This window comes from Girardinichthys multiradiatus, chromosome 7, assembly GCF_021462225.1.
Source record: "Girardinichthys multiradiatus isolate DD_20200921_A chromosome 7, DD_fGirMul_XY1, whole genome shotgun sequence".
Taxonomy (NCBI): domain Eukaryota; kingdom Metazoa; phylum Chordata; class Actinopteri; order Cyprinodontiformes; family Goodeidae; genus Girardinichthys; species Girardinichthys multiradiatus.
In genome coordinates this window covers 39,915,955-39,932,698 of record NC_061800.1, presented here as the reverse complement: position 1 = coordinate 39,932,698, position 16,744 = coordinate 39,915,955, and the positions used below count along the sequence as shown (strand labels likewise).

General features: G+C 37.6%; 1 protein-coding gene across 1 annotated transcript in view; it reads left to right on the top strand.

Moving 5' to 3' along the window:
- Positions 1 to 16,744, top strand: part of LOC124870874 (polycystic kidney disease protein 1-like 2) — a 45,495-nt gene that overhangs the window by 15,494 nt on the left and 13,257 nt on the right. The window contains exons 10-24 of the mRNA XM_047369698.1: positions 70 to 201; positions 874 to 987; positions 3,014 to 3,128; positions 3,202 to 3,392; positions 3,479 to 3,709; positions 3,871 to 3,972; positions 5,430 to 5,608; positions 9,867 to 10,013; positions 12,303 to 12,502; positions 12,588 to 12,832; positions 14,704 to 14,890; positions 15,156 to 15,369; positions 15,949 to 16,189; positions 16,276 to 16,372; positions 16,448 to 16,570. Of these exons, the coding sequence (XP_047225654.1) occupies positions 70 to 201; positions 874 to 987; positions 3,014 to 3,128; positions 3,202 to 3,392; positions 3,479 to 3,709; positions 3,871 to 3,972; positions 5,430 to 5,608; positions 9,867 to 10,013; positions 12,303 to 12,502; positions 12,588 to 12,832; positions 14,704 to 14,890; positions 15,156 to 15,369; positions 15,949 to 16,189; positions 16,276 to 16,372; positions 16,448 to 16,570 (2,518 nt within the window). The remainder of the gene's footprint in view (positions 1 to 69; positions 202 to 873; positions 988 to 3,013; positions 3,129 to 3,201; positions 3,393 to 3,478; positions 3,710 to 3,870; positions 3,973 to 5,429; positions 5,609 to 9,866; positions 10,014 to 12,302; positions 12,503 to 12,587; positions 12,833 to 14,703; positions 14,891 to 15,155; positions 15,370 to 15,948; positions 16,190 to 16,275; positions 16,373 to 16,447; positions 16,571 to 16,744) is intronic.

Here is a 16,744-nt window from a genome sequence, read left to right as displayed (position 1 = left end):
CTCCTCAATTTCCTGAAGTGTCTTTCTTGACATGAGACTTAACCCCTATTTGTTTTATTACACCAATAGATGCTGGGTTTAGATAAAAACCCCTTTTCTTGGAATGAGAAGGGAAACATCAGTGGACAAATAGGTGGTCTGTCCCTTACAAGACAAGATGGATCCGGTATCCCTGTGGAGAACTTAAGTAAAGATATTGAGGTTAGTATAGCAGCAGTCCATCATCTGGGGTTTGTTCTAAACTGTGATTACTTTTCAAGCAATGCTTACTGGGAGTATTTTCAAGACAGGTATCCTGTTTAGAAATTAGATTGAATTTTAAAGAAAAAAAAAGGTGGCTACCAGTGTGTTGGCCAGAAACTGGAAAGCTGGATGTGTAGAATTGTTTTCTAAAAAATGAAGTTAAAAGTTTCAATTTAAGAATATTTTATGTGTATTCAAATTTTGTTCTGTTCTATTTTTGTTCTCAGTTTTATGTGTGACTAGAGTGGTAAACTCTCATGTCTTTCCCACACAATGTAGTTTTTTTCCTGTTTTGTTTTCTCCAACCATTTGCATAGAGTTAAAACAGATGAGCAATTACACATTACTCCGCTTGTAATGCTAATCAGAGCCATGGGAATATCTGAATCAAACTATCTTTATTTATGATAGTAAGAAATACAATAGCTCACAAAATCTGCTTTGCTGAAAGATAACTTGTGCATAAACCGTCATTTTAAAGTAAGTGGCCACAAGAACCTTTGACTAATGTGCTGAATTAATTTTACATATAGTCATAGCTGAACATGTGAACTTACTACAAATTTTGTTATTTGATAATAAACTTTATATTTTCCAAACCTGTTTTCTAACTTATGGCTGGTACCCCAGATTCTGTTGCCAAGGCCAGCTGGAGGGCAAGTGAACTCGTCTCTTTTGGATCTTGGGAACTACAGCACAACAGCCATAGATGTTCCTTCAGCTGACTCTACTCTGCTTTTAAAGGTGCAGTTCATCTACTTTTCTTTAAAAAAAAAACAAATGTGAAATATTTCAGCAAGACATGAAGTCTATCATAGTAAAATTATCAAGCCATGCTTGGGTTAAATAATCACCTCTGCACACAAGCATTTCCTTACCTTTACGAGAATGACCAGTGGCGTGCACAGACATTTTAGAGGGCAGGTGCTCAAGTTGAAAAAAAGGGCACCTTGTGCAGCACATGGAGCTGTCGGTTGCCTTTGTAGTGTGAGATTTATTACAGGCACAGCATGAACATAATTTATATGTATTACTAAGCACCTACAAAACCAACTGTCCTGTGGGATGTAGGGAAATGACCACCCAGGAAAAAAACTCAAAACAAGAATGCATTTTACAAAATTCTTAAGATTAATAAGGCAACAAAAGATTGATTTAAAGTTAGATTACTGATTCACAACCAGCCTTTAACCTGAACTTCCTGAGTTAAATTTGAAACTTACGTTATCCTTCATTTTTTTTCTTTTTACACACTGAGCACAACGTGTTTGTCTTGACTATATAATTCTGTACGTTTATCACAAAATGTCTTCTGCACCAGGGCTCTATCTGACGGCCTTTATAGGCCTTTAAATTCAGAAATTTTACCTTGGGCCACACACTATACACTGTTAAAAAAAAAAAGATTTCAGGAGGGCACTTTTTTGCCCACAGGATAAAAGGGCAGGTGCTCTTGCACTACCTTGTGTCTATCTCTGCACGTCCGTGACAATGACCATGTTAATATTAATTACTTAAGCCATCTTGTGAGTTATGTCTTCTATTACTAGTGTCCACTACCTTGGGTATTTGTCTGTTTAATTTGCTTACAAACCATCAAACATAATAAATCGGAGAGAGACAAGGACTGGACTGAACATTTTAAGTAGGAAAGAAATAGTGATGCAAAGTTATGTTGTTTAGCCATATTAGCTCAATAAGGTGAAGTAGAATTCATACTCTGAACCTCTTCAATTTTTCACATTGCATGGAGGATGTTTGCTTATACTGACTACTGCCAAAGCCATAACTCTTTTACTTACAAAAAAACTTACAAGAGATGTAGTTTTAGTAACTACAGTGCCTTTTAAAATATTCATAGCCCTCAAATTTTTTTACCTCCTTATAGCTACAAACTTCGATTTATCTTATTGGGATTTACGTGATTGACAAAGTAATATATGATTATGAAGCAGAAAAAAAATAATTTTAAGTTTTTAGTTTTTTTAATAGTAATTTAAAAGTGTAGGATGCATTTGCATTTATCTTCTGTGAGTCATTGTGAGGACACCATACACTCTCTAAGAGCTTTGCACATCTAGAGACTTAATCGTTCTTCTCAAACTCAGCATCTGTGAATAACAATTTTCACCAAATCTCAATTGGGTTAAGAGCTGGACTTTGTCTGAGCTATTTTACTATGCTTTGATCTAATCCAATCCATGGTGGGTTTGGCTGTCTGTTTTGGCTTGTTGTCCTGCTGGAAGGTGAACCTCCATCAAGCTCTCTAGTCCCCTGCAGCATCTAACAGGTTTTCTTTCATGATTGCCCTATATTGAGCTGGATTCATCTTCCTATCAGCTCTGACCAGCTTTCCTATCTTAAAATAAGCATCTCCACAGCATGATTCTGACACCATGTGTTACAGTTTGGTCTAACCTGACCAGAGCAACTATTATCACATGTGTCTCATACACCAAAGTCTGTGATTGATTGCATGTCTTACAAAATGTGAAAAAGTTCAAGGGATATTAATACTTTTGCAAGACATTGTAATTACATATGTTTTTAGATCTTAGGCAATATGGGCACAGCTTGTGGTGTAGACCCATATACGGAGGCCTCAGTCCTCAACACAGCCGTCCTGGGTTCGAGTCCCGACCCCAGGGGGCCATACTCCATGCCTTCCCCCTCTCTCAACCCCACTGTGCAGCAAAAATAAATAAAAAAGATCTCAGGCAACGCACTGCTTTGAATTTTGATACAACTATACTGACCTTATGTTTTAAAGATGGTGCCTTCAGTGGATCCTTTACCCTTCAAACTGTTCCTTGGTTACATGGATTACCCCACTGACACAAATTATGTAGCCATGACGGAAATGCCCCTTCCAGGAACTACTCAAGGTAATTAAATTATTTCTGTCTCAGATTGGACATTTGTGTGATTTACCTGAATATATGTTTGTGTCTGACACAGAAGAAAAATATACATGGCTTCTTAGCCCCACAAAATTAAAGGGGAACACTGGGTTGCATTATCTTGTGGTGAGGCCTATTGTTGGTCCAGGTGTAAAATCTATAAATGCCACATTATCTATCACCCCCATCACATCCTCGTGCAAATTTTGGAATGAAACCTTATTGGACTGGAAGGATTCTGGCTGCAGAGTAAGCATAACATTATTAAGATGCAGCTCTTATAAATAACATGTTGCTTGAATTATTTTATGATTAAGTTTTGTTTGTCCTCCAAGGTTGGTTTCAAGACCACACATTTAATCACCCAGTGCCTCTGCAAGCACCTCACATTTTTTGGGAGCTCTTTCTTTGTGACTCCAAATCTAGTAGACCCTTCACGCACTGCTGAGCTTTTTGCAACCTTTGCTGAGAATCCAGTGGTTGTGTGCTTTGTCGGGGCTCTATTTGTGACCTACCTCCTCGTGGTTGTGTGGGCACGAAGAAAAGACATCAAAGACACAGTAAAGGTAAAGTGTCTCTTTAGCAATTCCATTTTATGAATTAACTATTATTTTGAGCCTATTTGTGGTGGGTGGATGGATGGATGGATGGATGGATGGATGGATGGATGGATGGATGGATGGATGGATGGGAGAGTAATCATCTTTGCTGTTTTACTCATGTGCAGGTAAAGGGGACAGTGCTGGAGGACAACGACCCCATGGAAAATTACCGCTATCTGTTGTGTGTTTGCACTGGACATCGAATAGGAGCCTCAACATCCTCTCAGGTACTGAAAATATAAAAATGTATTTATACAGAATAAAGAAACATTAAATAGCTACAGTAAGATTTCAAAAACACTTCTGAAATATTTTAAACAACATCAAAAATCATATAACACCTTATGCCTCAATTATATGCAGAAAATGAAAAAAATCAATAGTGCTAAAATTTGATGAGCTGTAGAAAGTTAGTATGATCTGTTAGGAAATATTCATCATTGTTAATCAAAAAGTGAATATTTACTCGTGCAGCATCAGTAAACATGCTGCTCCGAAAGCAGCTAAGGTTTCCATTTTCTAGTCTGGAAATTTTAATGTTCAGGTGATTTGAACAGAAATGGCAGAAAAACTGCATATGCCTTTTTGAACTCAGGTGATTTTCTGTCAACTAAGCTGGTCAAAGATAAAGTTTCACCCAAACCTCAACATCTAGTTATAGAATATACAACTAGCTTGCCAACATGAATTTTTGAAAACAGGTTCAGCTTCAACTGTGCTTAGCGTCTGTTTCCTAAACATCTGGCCAACATTCTGCATCCCTTTCATGTTATCTGTCTCCATCTGTGAAACACAGTAGAGCATTTCAAAGCTAAAGAGACCAGTTTCTGCATCAGACACTAATGGACATCTGAAGAAAATGGGTAAATATCGATTGAACTTTAGGGAGGAAGAGAGGAGATTTTAAAATCAAGTACAATTGTTGGGAGCTCATTTTGTACAACAATATGTTGAAATAAGTTAAGGTCATTCTGCTTTCAAAATGTTAACGAGCAACAAACAGCAATACGCTGTGCCCATCATTATTACTGGTTCCCAGTGGTAAAGATTCTTGAAAAGGTTTCAAAATCAATCTTCAACTAAAAAATATAGGTCTTGGTACTGAAATAGAAGGAGGTTGATCTTTTTATTTTTTTATACCTATACATTTAAAAATGTTTCAGTGTGGTTTACTTTATATAGATTGTTCAGTGTGCCAAAAATATTTGCACTCGTGAATTTGTTAAAAAATATTATTTTTTAAATATATATATTTGTTTCTATCTGATTCTGTCTTTCTAAAATTTTGGTGTCAGGTTATGCTACAGAAATAAAAGATGAATTTATTTGCAGGCTTTTAATACCTTTTTACCAGGGATTCAAACAAAGTTTATAGAGTTCTGTAACTTAACTTTAATGTTACTTGAAATTAGGACCTAAAACATTTCAAACAAAGGTTGTTTTTAAAGGTAAGGGTACACATGATGCTTGTGTACAAACAAATATCTTTATCTAATGTTGTATTTTCTTAACTATTCCGGTAATTGAAATTGTGGTTCTGTATTTCACTTTGCCATTATAGTATCATATATATTTTATCAATTAAGCTGCATTGCCAATATTAGATGCATTGTGTTTATCAACCTACCACAGCTTTCCACCTCCAGTTGAGGTTTCATTTTTAAATCACAGCATTTCTTTTCAGGTTATACTTACTCTCCTTGGTGCAGATGGAAACAGTAAGCCTCACCACCTAACTGATCCAAAGAAACCTGTATTTGAGAGGGGAGCGGTGGATTTGTTTCTGCTGACTACACCTTCCTCTTTGGGTGAGCTGCAGGGCATCCGACTGTGGCACAACAATTCTGGGAGTCATCCTGCTTGGTGAGGAATCTGAAAAACGCTAAACTAATAACAATTACTCCGTTTGACCATTTCATGCAATTGAATACATAACAATATAATAGTCTCAGATATAAATAAAATTTTTATGCCTGGGAAGTAAAATCATGACAGAAAGCAAATATACAGGTCCTTCTCAAAATATTAGCATATTGTGATAAAGTTCATTATTTCCCATAATGTCATGATGAAAATTTAACATTCATATATTTTAGATTCATTGCACACTAACTGAAATATTTCAGGTCTTTTATTGTCTTAATACGGATGATTTTGGCATACAGCTCATGAAAACCCATAATTCCTATCTCACAAAATTAGCATGTTTCATCCGACCAATAAAAGAAAAGTGTTTTTAATACAAAAAACGTCAACCTTCAAATAATCATGTACAGTTATGCACTCAATACTTGGTCGGGAATCCTTTTACAAAAATGACTGCTTCAATGCGGCGTGGCATGGAGGCAATCAGCCTGTGGCACTGCTGAGGTCTTATGGAGGCCCAGGATGCTTCAATAGCGGCCTTTAGCTCATCCAGAGTGTTGGGTCTTGAGTCTCTCAACGTTCTCTTCACAATATTCCACAGATTCTCTATGGGGTTCAGGTCAGGAGAGTTGGCAGGCCAATTGAGCACAGTGATACCATGGTTAGTAAACCATTTACCAGTGGTTTTGGCACTGTGAGCAGGTGCCAGGTCGTGCTGAAAAATGAAATCTTCATCTCCATAAAGCTTTTTAGCAGATGGAAGCATGAAGTGCTCCATAATCTCCTGATAGCTAGCTGCATTGACCCTGACCTTGATAAAACACAGTGGATCAACACCAGCAGCTGACACGGCACCCCAGACCATCACTGACTGTGGGTACTTGACACTGGACTTCTGGCATTTTGGCATTTCCTTCTCCCCAGTCTTCCTCCAGACTCTGGCACCTTGATTTCCGAATGACATGCAGAATTTGCTTTCATTCGAAAAAAGTACTTTGGACCACTGAGCAACAGTCCAGTGCTGCTTCTCTGTAGCCCAGGTCTGGGGAATGCGGCACCTGTAGCCCATTTCCTGCACACGCCTGTGCACGGTGGCTCTGGATGTTTCTACTCCAGACTCAGTCCACTGCTTCCGCAGGTCCCCCAAGGTCTGGAATCGGCCCTTCTCCACAATCTTCCTCAGGGTCCGGTCACCTCTTCTCGTTGTGCAGCGTTTTCTGACACACTTTTTCCTTTCCACAGACTTCCCACTGAGGTGCCTTGATACAGCACTCTGGGAACAGCCTATTCGTTCAGAAATTTCTTTCTCTGTCTTACCCTCTTGCTTGAGGGTGTCAATAGTGGCCTTCTGGACAGCAGTCAGGTCGGCAGTCTTACCCATGATTGGGGTTTTGAGTGATGAACCAGGCTGGGAGTTTTAAAGGCCTCAGGAATCTTTTGCAGGTGTTTAGAGTTAACTCGTTGATTCAGATGATTAGGTTCATAGCTCGTTTAAAGACCCTTTTAATGATATGCTAATTTTGTGAGATAGGAATTTTGGGTTTTCATGAGCTGTATGCCAAAATCATCCGTATTAAGACAATAAAAGACCTGGAAAATTTCAGTTAGTGTACAATGAATCTAAAATATATGAATGTTAAATTTTCATCATGACATTATGGAAAATAATGAACTTTATCACAATATGCTAATATTTTGAGAAGGACCTGTATTATCTTCAAATCCCAAAACTGTAGATATCAGGACATAATAAAATGATTTGTTTATAAAAATTAATGATTATTCTATTCTAACCAGAACGTATTGCATAATAGACTAACAAAGCCATAATGCTGTATAAGCAGGCAAAAAAAAAATAATGAAGAGGTTGATTAGCAGCAAGGTGGTCCGATAATTTTAAGTAGATTTGGCAGTGTGTTTGTCAGACCCATAAACTGCTGAAAGAGAAGCCTCAATGGTTATATTTTAAAGTTTGTGACAAACTGTACATACTTGTCTTGTTTGGATTGTTGACCAGGAAAATGCGGTCTAATAACTAAAGCTTAGTTCAAATTGGGCAATGCAAAAAAACACTGCCAAATTTACAACTGCCCAGCTGAAAACAAATCAATCCCATTAAACCCATTATCAGAGAAAAGCCAAGATGCCCATGGAGGAACTGGAGAAGCTGCACAGATCCACAGCTCAGGTGGGAGATTGTGTTGATAGAAGTCATGCATCCTACAAATCTGCTCTTTATGGAAGAGTGGCAAGAAGAAAGCTTCAGTTTAGATTGATAGAAAACCTGTTAGAGGGTGCAAAAACACTTGAGAGGTACTCAGTCAAAGTCCAGACCTAGATCTAGTTTTGACAGAGACTCGCAGTTGTGGAATGGTGGTTCTACCAAGTATTGACTCAAGGGGACTGAATATATAGCAACATACACATATTACAGATTTTACTGTAAAGCAATTTGAAACTCATGTATTCTCTTCCATCAACTGCACATTTATGCACAGCTTTGCTTTTATCTATTACATCAATGTCCACTTAAATACATAGAAATCAGTGATTGTAAATGAAAACATTTAAGGAGTTTTGAAAGGCTCTGCATTTATTTTACATTCTAAGCTTTCAGCACCAGAACAGAGTAAAAATCATCGAGTCTTCACAAATTGTTAAAATTAGGTATATATAACTTAACTCTACCAAAACAATGTTGCATATTTCACTGTTGTTTTACTTTCTCTAAAGAGCAGTATCGATGTGTGGAAAAAAACGATTACCCCCTCAATACTTACAAAAGAATTAAGTGTCTGATTACTGACAAGGTGCTGCCTTTAAAATGTAATTGATGAACTCTTCATCAGTAAGTTTTATTCCATCTGTGAAAGTAGAAGTAGGCAGTATGCCTGTCTTAACCAACAATTAGGGTGTTAACACATTGGCTAGGAAGAAACTATAATCAAACTGGTTCATGACAACTTGCTTATAAATAAAGTGAACAAATTGTCTTGGAAAGTGGGCCACAGAGGTCTAATAACAAAAGGTTGCCTAAATTTAGGCCAAGCAACAAAAGCACTGAACCACATCTACATCAGAACGGCAAAAAAAGAAAAGATATGTGCTGCAATAAGTCAAAGCAGGGATGAAATGAGGAACTGTTATCCTGACAGATAAGGGTCTGCAAAATAGACTGCAAAATATGATATTGTGATTTTGACAACTAAATCCTAATTGTTACAATATTCCAATAAAAACAAAGAGATTTGATCAGGTTGTGCTGTTTTGTTTGATTTTAAAAAGCCATTCTCCTTTCTCATTAAGACCTATATTTAACAGCTTTGAAAATATTTGTTTCCTGCATTTCTGCAGTAAACAGTGTAAAAGCAATTCTTAACTTTTCAACCATCGTCAGGTGGTTTCTTACACAGAAGCCAGATATATTAAAATGGAAAATAGAGCCAGGAGGTGGTGCATCACCAATTATCCTCCTGTTTGAAACAAATATGGACAATAGAACATTTGAAGCATTTTTAGTCAGAGTAACTCTGCAATAAAAGTAAAGCTGTGTGAAAAGCAAATATATTAGAATATATTAAAGATGTTAAAGAAAACAACATTTTATTGCCTTTTGCACTGGGATGTTTTTATATATTGCATTCTCATTTCACACGGTGGGTCACAAATTACCCATCTTTGAATGAGTGAGGTTTTTTTTTACATTATTGTTATTTTGGTTAAAAAATATTTATCTGTGTTATATTTTGGCACACAGAATAACAGTTTCATATTTGAAACATTTTTATTTTTCACTTTTTAAATTTAAACAAAATGTTTTGAAAATTCAATCAATCCACCAAATAATTCAAATGTATAACTTGTGATATCTAATTAAATCAGTCCAATACAATCCAATCATACAGACAAATTCAAATGCACTTACATACATTTCAGTTCCATCCTAGTTATAATATCAGGAAAAAGATACATATAGTTAGTCACTGCTGTCCTGGACTATTGAGATTTACAAAAAGTTGCCAACATTTTCATATTCTGGTTGCAAAAATGAAACACAGAGGTTGAACGCCAAATTTCTTGATGTAATTCCAGCCATAGCAACTTAAGAAACAAAGAACCCATGAAATCTACATGTTTCATATGTTAAAAATCTAATATGACGATTTTGTACAACGCATTCCGGTCTGACATCTAAAACTTTCAAAAAAGCAAAAATTGAGACTTTGTGAGTTAAAATATTTTTGGTTTTCTTCAGGTTTGTAGGCAACATCTTGGTGCAAGATTTACAGACAGAACAGAAATGGTATTTTCTGTGCAACTCCTGGCTCGCAATAGACATGGGTGATTGCTGTCTCGATAAACTCTTTCCTGTTTCGACTGAGATGGATCTGAAGAAATTCAGGTAAGACAGCAGTGTAGTGGTACTTTGAGGAGAACACTTACATACACAAGGACACTATTATGGTCTACAAATCCTAGAATGCTATTTTTCATTGAATTTGAATGACAAATCAAATATAAATTAGATGCAGTAGCAGGCTTGGATGTCAGTTTGAAGAAACATTTATTGGAAGAAAACCAAAACCTTTTGAAATCTGGCTTTTAAAAACAGCAAGATTCCAACTGAAGTCACCTTCTTGTCTAATAAGAGTTTTAGCATTTTGGAAAAATATTCTGTCATAGGAGAATTAATTAGAAAATGGTGACATGTAAAATAATGTTTAGGTATAATAAAAAATCTCCATCTAGGCATAAGGTATTTCAATTTAATTAGTTTGTTTGTTGCACTTCAAGGTTACTGCAGTTAACAGTCAAGAATGTTTAAACTAACCATACAATTTTTAAAATATTATTTTCTTATCTTAGCAGCAGATCGCACAAATATTCCTACTTATACAGGTCCTTCTCAAAATATTAGCATATTGTGATAAAGTTCATTATTTTCCATAATGTCATGATGAAAATTTAACATTCATATATTTTAGATTCATTGCACACTAACTGAAATATTTCAGGTCTTTTATTGTCTTAATACGGATGATTTTGGCATACAGCTCATGAAAACCCAAAATTCCTATCTCACAAAATTAGCATATCATTAAAAGGGTCTTTAAACGAGCTATGAACCTAATCATCTGAATCAACAAGTTAACTCTAAACACCTGCAAAAGATTCCTGAGGCCTTTAAAACTCCCAGCCTGGTTCATCACTCAAAACCCCAATCATGGGTAAGACTGCCGACCTAACTGCTGTCCAGAAGGCCACTATTGACACCCTCAAGCAAGAGGGTAAGACACAGAAAGAAATTTCTGAACGAATAGGCTGTTCCCAGAGTGCTGTATCAAGGCACCTCAGTGGGAAGTCTGTGGGAAGGAAAAAGTGTGGCAGAAAACGCTGCACAACGAGAAGAGGTGACCGGACCCTGAGGAAGATTGTGGAGAAGGGCCGATTCCAGACCTTGGGGGACCTGCGGAAGCAGTGGACTGAGTCTGGAGTAGAAACATCCAGAGCCACCATGCACAGGCGTGTGCAGGAAATGGGCTACAGGTGCCGCATTCCCCAGGTCAAGCCACTTTTGAACCAGAAACAGCAGCAGAAGCGCCTGACCTGGGCTACAGAGAAGCAGCACTGGACTGTTGCTCAGTGGTCCAAAGTACTTTTTTCGAATGAAAGCAAATTCTGCATGTCATTTGGAAATCAAGGTGCCAGAGTCTGGAGGAAGACTGGGGAGAAGGAAATGCCAAAATGCCAGAAGTCCAGTGTCAAGTACCCACAGTCAGTGATGGTCTGGTTGCCGTGTCAGCTGCTGGTGTTGGTCCACTGTGTTTTATCAAGGGCAGGGTCAATGCAGCTAGCTATCAGGAGATTTTGGAGCAGTTCATGCTTCCATCTGCTGAAAAGCTTTATGGAGATGAAGATTTCATTTTTCAGCATGACCTGGCACCTGCTCACAGTGCCAAAACCACTGGTAAATGGTTTACTGACCATGGTATCACTGTGCTCAATTGGCCTGCCAACTCTCCTGACCTAAACCCCATAGAGAATCTGTGGGATATTGTGAAGAGAACGTTGAGAGACTCAAGACCCAACACTCTGGATGAGCTAAAGGCCGCTATCGAAGCATCCTGGGCCTCCATAAGACCTCAGCAGTGCCACAGGCTGATTGCCTCAATGCCACGCCGCATTGAAGCAGTCATTTTTGTAAAAGGATTCCCGACCAAGTATTGAGTGCATAACTGTACATGATTATTTGAAGGTTGACGTTTTTTGTATTAAAAACACTTTTCTTTTATTGGTCGGATGAAATATGCTAATTTTGTGAGATAGGAATTTTGAGTTTTCATGAGCTGTATGCCAAAATCATCCGTAATAAGACAATAAAAGACCTGAAATATTTCAGTGAGTGTGCAATGAATCTAAAATATATGAATGTTAAATTTTCATCATGACATTAAGGAAAATAATGAACTTTATCACAATATGCTAATATTTTGAGAAGGACCTGTACTTCAACACTGAGATAATGAGTCAAAAAATATGTTTTTTTTCTCTTTTCTTAAACATCAGAGGGCTGCACATCTCATCCAAAGTTTCATTGTAACAAAAAGAGATAAAAATATGACGTTATTGTTCACTAAATGAGATTTTCATTTCAATATTTAGATTTTACATGCCTGCTTTTGTCTTTCAGTAATTTGTTCCTTATGAAGACAGCAAGGGATTTTAGTGACGGACACCTTTGGTTTTCCGTGATCAGTCGACCACCAAGCAGCACCTTTACTTGTGTACAAAGGGTGTCCTGCTGTTTCTCCCTGCTGCTCTGCACCATGCTGACCAGCATCATGTTTTATGGGATCCCAACAGACCCCTCCGAGCAGGTCATGGATTTGGGTACATCTAATTCTATTTACACTTCACAATACCTCTATAAACCAAAAGAAAAAACGGATTCATCTCATGAGATCTGTGTTTTTAGGTCACTTTCAATTCACCTGGCAGCAGTTCATGGTTGGGGTCCAGAGTTCCCTCATCATGTTTCCAATAAATATACTCATAGTCAGCATCTTCAGAAACACTCGTCCCCGGGAGACGTCTTGCTGTCAAAGCCAAACAAAGAAAACAAGTCACCTCCAGCAAAAGAGCAGTGTACAGACAGTTTCCTTGCAAGCGACAACCAACACCAGCAAAGATGGAAGCTCCACTTTAGACATCACCATAAAAGCAAGTGTTTTGTGCCTTTGTGCACAAAAAACTTACGAAACCCTTTCCAAACATGAACATTTTATTTGTCTTGTTACAAACCTTTGTGTATTTCAATCTGATTTTATGTGATAGACCAAAACCAATTAGGGCATACCTGTAAAATGAATGGAAAGGGATAAATGGTTTTGAACATTTTTTACATGTAAAAATCTGATGGTTCACTCCATCTTCCCATTACCTGACTAGCTCCCCTGTCTATCGCATATAAAACATACCCACAGAATAAAACCACTCTAGGGATGGTATTTTTTAGCAGTTTTATTTATTTTTTGGTTACACATAGCATTTTGCATATCGACCAGAAATTTTAACTTTGGTCTTTTCTGATCAGAGCACCTTTTGTCACATGTTTGCTGTGTTCCATATTCCCCTAGTAGCAAGCTGCAAACATGACTTCTCAGGGCTTTTTTTAACAACAACCTTCTTCTTCTTCTCTCCCCTAAGGTCCAGATTTCTAGAGTGAACAAGTAATGGTTGTCCTGTTGAGAGATTATGCAGATCTATGTAGCTCAGCCCAGAGTTAATATGTGCTTCTTGGCTGTCACTCTGATCAAATCTGTCCATTCAGTTATGTGGATGGCAATGTCTTGGTAGATTTGCAGTTGTCAGTCATTTTCTACACTTATTCCATAGTGGGTCGCAGGGAAGCTGGTGCCTATCTCCACCAGTCTATGGGCAAGAGGTGGGGTACACCCTGGACAGGTTGCCAGTCCATCACAGGGAAACACATAAACAACCATGCACACACTCATACACCCAAGGGCAATTTAGGGTGACCTAACAGGCATGTCTTTGGACCGTGGGAGGAAGCCGAAGTACCCGGTGAAAACCCACGCATGCACGGGGAGAACATGCAAATTCCATGCAGAAAGACCCCCAGCCGGGAATTGAACCCAGGACCTTCTTGCTGCAAGGCAACAGTACTACCAACTGCGCCACCGTGCAGCCCGATTTGCAGTTGTGTCATACTTTTTCTGTTTTCAGATGACGGATGTTTAAAGCCTGTGATATAGGGTTATAATCTCTAAACTGCAATGAAGGCAAAACAAGTTTATTTGTACACCACATTTCATTAACAAGACCATTCAAAGTTTTTATATGATGAAAACATAAGAGAAGTATACATAAAAATACTTTGCAGTGGCATGATAAAAGCAAGTTAAGAAAGGACAGACTAATATTACAAATGTTTCTGTTAATAATTTAAATAAACAGTTAAATGCAACTGGAACATGATAACTGAATGCGGCTTCTCCATGTGGAAACTTCACAACGTTATCCTTGATAAATCCATTGGGTGTATTTCTTGGTCCTTCTGATGCTGTTTGTTCAATAATGTTCTCAAAGAAACCTCTGAATTCTTCACAGAACTGGTGGACCTTTTCTGAGAATACAAACAGGGGAACCCCACATTTTAAATTTAGGTATTAATTACATAACTTCTGCTGACAACAGTTGCACTGCATTTTATTTAGGGACATCAAAGAAAAGGGGGTTCATACAAATACCTACCACACCTTTTGGATTTTTACTTGTACGTAAATATGCAAACCATGTATTCTTCACAATCCACTTTACAAGTATGCCCTATCACTCAAGAACCTAATGAAATACTTTCAAGTTTGCAGTTATAACATGATCAAATCTGTAAAGGTTCAATAAATATAAATACTTTTGGCACTGTACATATTTTACATGAACATTTTTATCTGTGCAACATTGATTTTAGATGTTAAACATAATGCTGGAATACTGATTATTCAAAGTGCATGGAGTGTTTCTAGTTTTATTTATGCATATAGAATAATATATTTTAATCAAATATTTAGGATATTGCAAGAATTCTTCAGTCACTCTCTAAGACAGCCAAATGCAACATCCCGTCTAACATGTCTGAGTTTGGACCTGAAAAAGAAACTGACATCAATGCTGTCCTCGCTGAGGTGGAAGAATCTCTCAAACAGAATACCAAATACAGCAATGACACCCAGACAAAAACACTGTCTCAACAATCAGGTGGGTCCTGCTCTAGCGACAGTAGTGTTGTTATTCAGGTCACAAGTAATAAAAAGGTTAGGAAAAGCCAACAGCGGGTGGGTCAATCCTTAAATTTATTTAAAAAGTTTTTTACAATTGTGTTACACTTGTGTTACTTGAAACATGTGTCTAAACACATGTTTGTTTCAAGTAATTCTACAAAGAAACATCTTGGTAGTAGTTTACAAGACATGCTTTTTTACAATTTAAGACTGCAGCACCTGTTTGTGTCCTATATCAACAGCTGAGGGGATTCAAAAGAAGAGCAACAAAACCCAGCATCTGTACAGACAAATGTGTTACCTTGAAAAGGAGTTGAGTCTGAAAGGCCCCTCCAGCTTTCCAAGCCCACAAAGTTTTGACAATGCCCGGCAGCAGGTCCAGAGGATAAAGAGCTTCTTTGAAGATCAGCTTTCTGCATGCAGCCATGTGTACCAAGATGAACCTAAATATGAGAAGTATTTATTAAAAATTGTCCAATTTTATCCTGCCCCCCATGACCCTGGAAGGATAAATGAGAATAGACAATGGATGGTTGTCAAAATAAATTGTTTAGTCCCATGGGGTTTAACACATTTGTTACAGCATTAGCACTGGCAGAAACGTATTAATTTCAGAAAGAAAGTTTATATCAGTTATAATTAATCAGCAAGATGAAAATGACATCCTCAGTAATACTAATATTGAAACAACTAAACACACTATGTTTTTTACAGGTTGTTACATTTTCTAGCTTCCTACAAGGTTTTGCTGTGCCAGATGCTAATACTAGCTTGTAGGTTACATAAACAGGAACGAGTACTTTCATAAAAGTACACATTCTATTTCAAAATACTTTTATGAAGATTATCTCCCATCTATAGCAGTAGTAGAGCTAACAATATTTTAGTGAGTGTGATTATTTATGTGTGATATCTTTACACTATAACAAGGGATGCAGCACAGACCTGCATTCTTACTTCTGGTATTAGTACTAATTGGACTTTTAGCAAATGCAGGGTTCAAGTCAAATCCTTATTTTAACTTTCCAATTATAGGTTTATTCCTGAGCATGGCTCCTCAAGTGATGGTGGTCAGAAAAAAAAGCCAAAGCGTCGGGGTGTGCTACCCTGGTGGTTTGTCTTTGTTGGTTGGTTGCTGATAATTGGAACCAGTGTTGTATCAGGATATTTCACAATGCTGTATGGACTGAAATTTGGAAAGGAGCGCTCCATCAGCTGGTTGGTATCCATGATTGTCTCCTTCTTTCAGAGTCTTCTCTTTATTCAGCCACTGAAGGTAGGAATTAGTATATTTTTCACTAGCGTACAGCATGACCATTAGATCTAGTATACCTTGAAATTTGTTTATCCAATGTGCTGCAGGTGATATGTCTTGCAGTCTTCTTCGCAATGGTAATAAAGAAAGTTGATGAAGAAGATTTTGAAAATGTGGCGTTTGAAAGAAGTGAAAGAAATTCTGGTAATGTCAAAATCCTCCCAGATTACACTTTATGACTTCTAGCAAATGACAACAAACATTCACCATCATCCACAGGTGAAAGTAAAAACCAACAAATAAGCCATCTCTATGAGCCACCTCTTCCTGCAGACATCGAGAGAATGAAAAGGAACAAGATTATGAAACAGAAGGCCTTTGCTTTGCTCAATGAGATTTTGAGTGAGTATGCCTGTGTGGATAACGGGGGATTCAGAAGAATGAACTTGTCCCTGTGGGGGGTATAAAATCTTTTTAAAAACTAGTCAAGTGGTGCCGCATGTTTAAGTGGTGGAGCAGGTTTACCACATATGGAGGCTACCGTCCTTGACACAGCTGTTCGATTTCTGCCCTTTT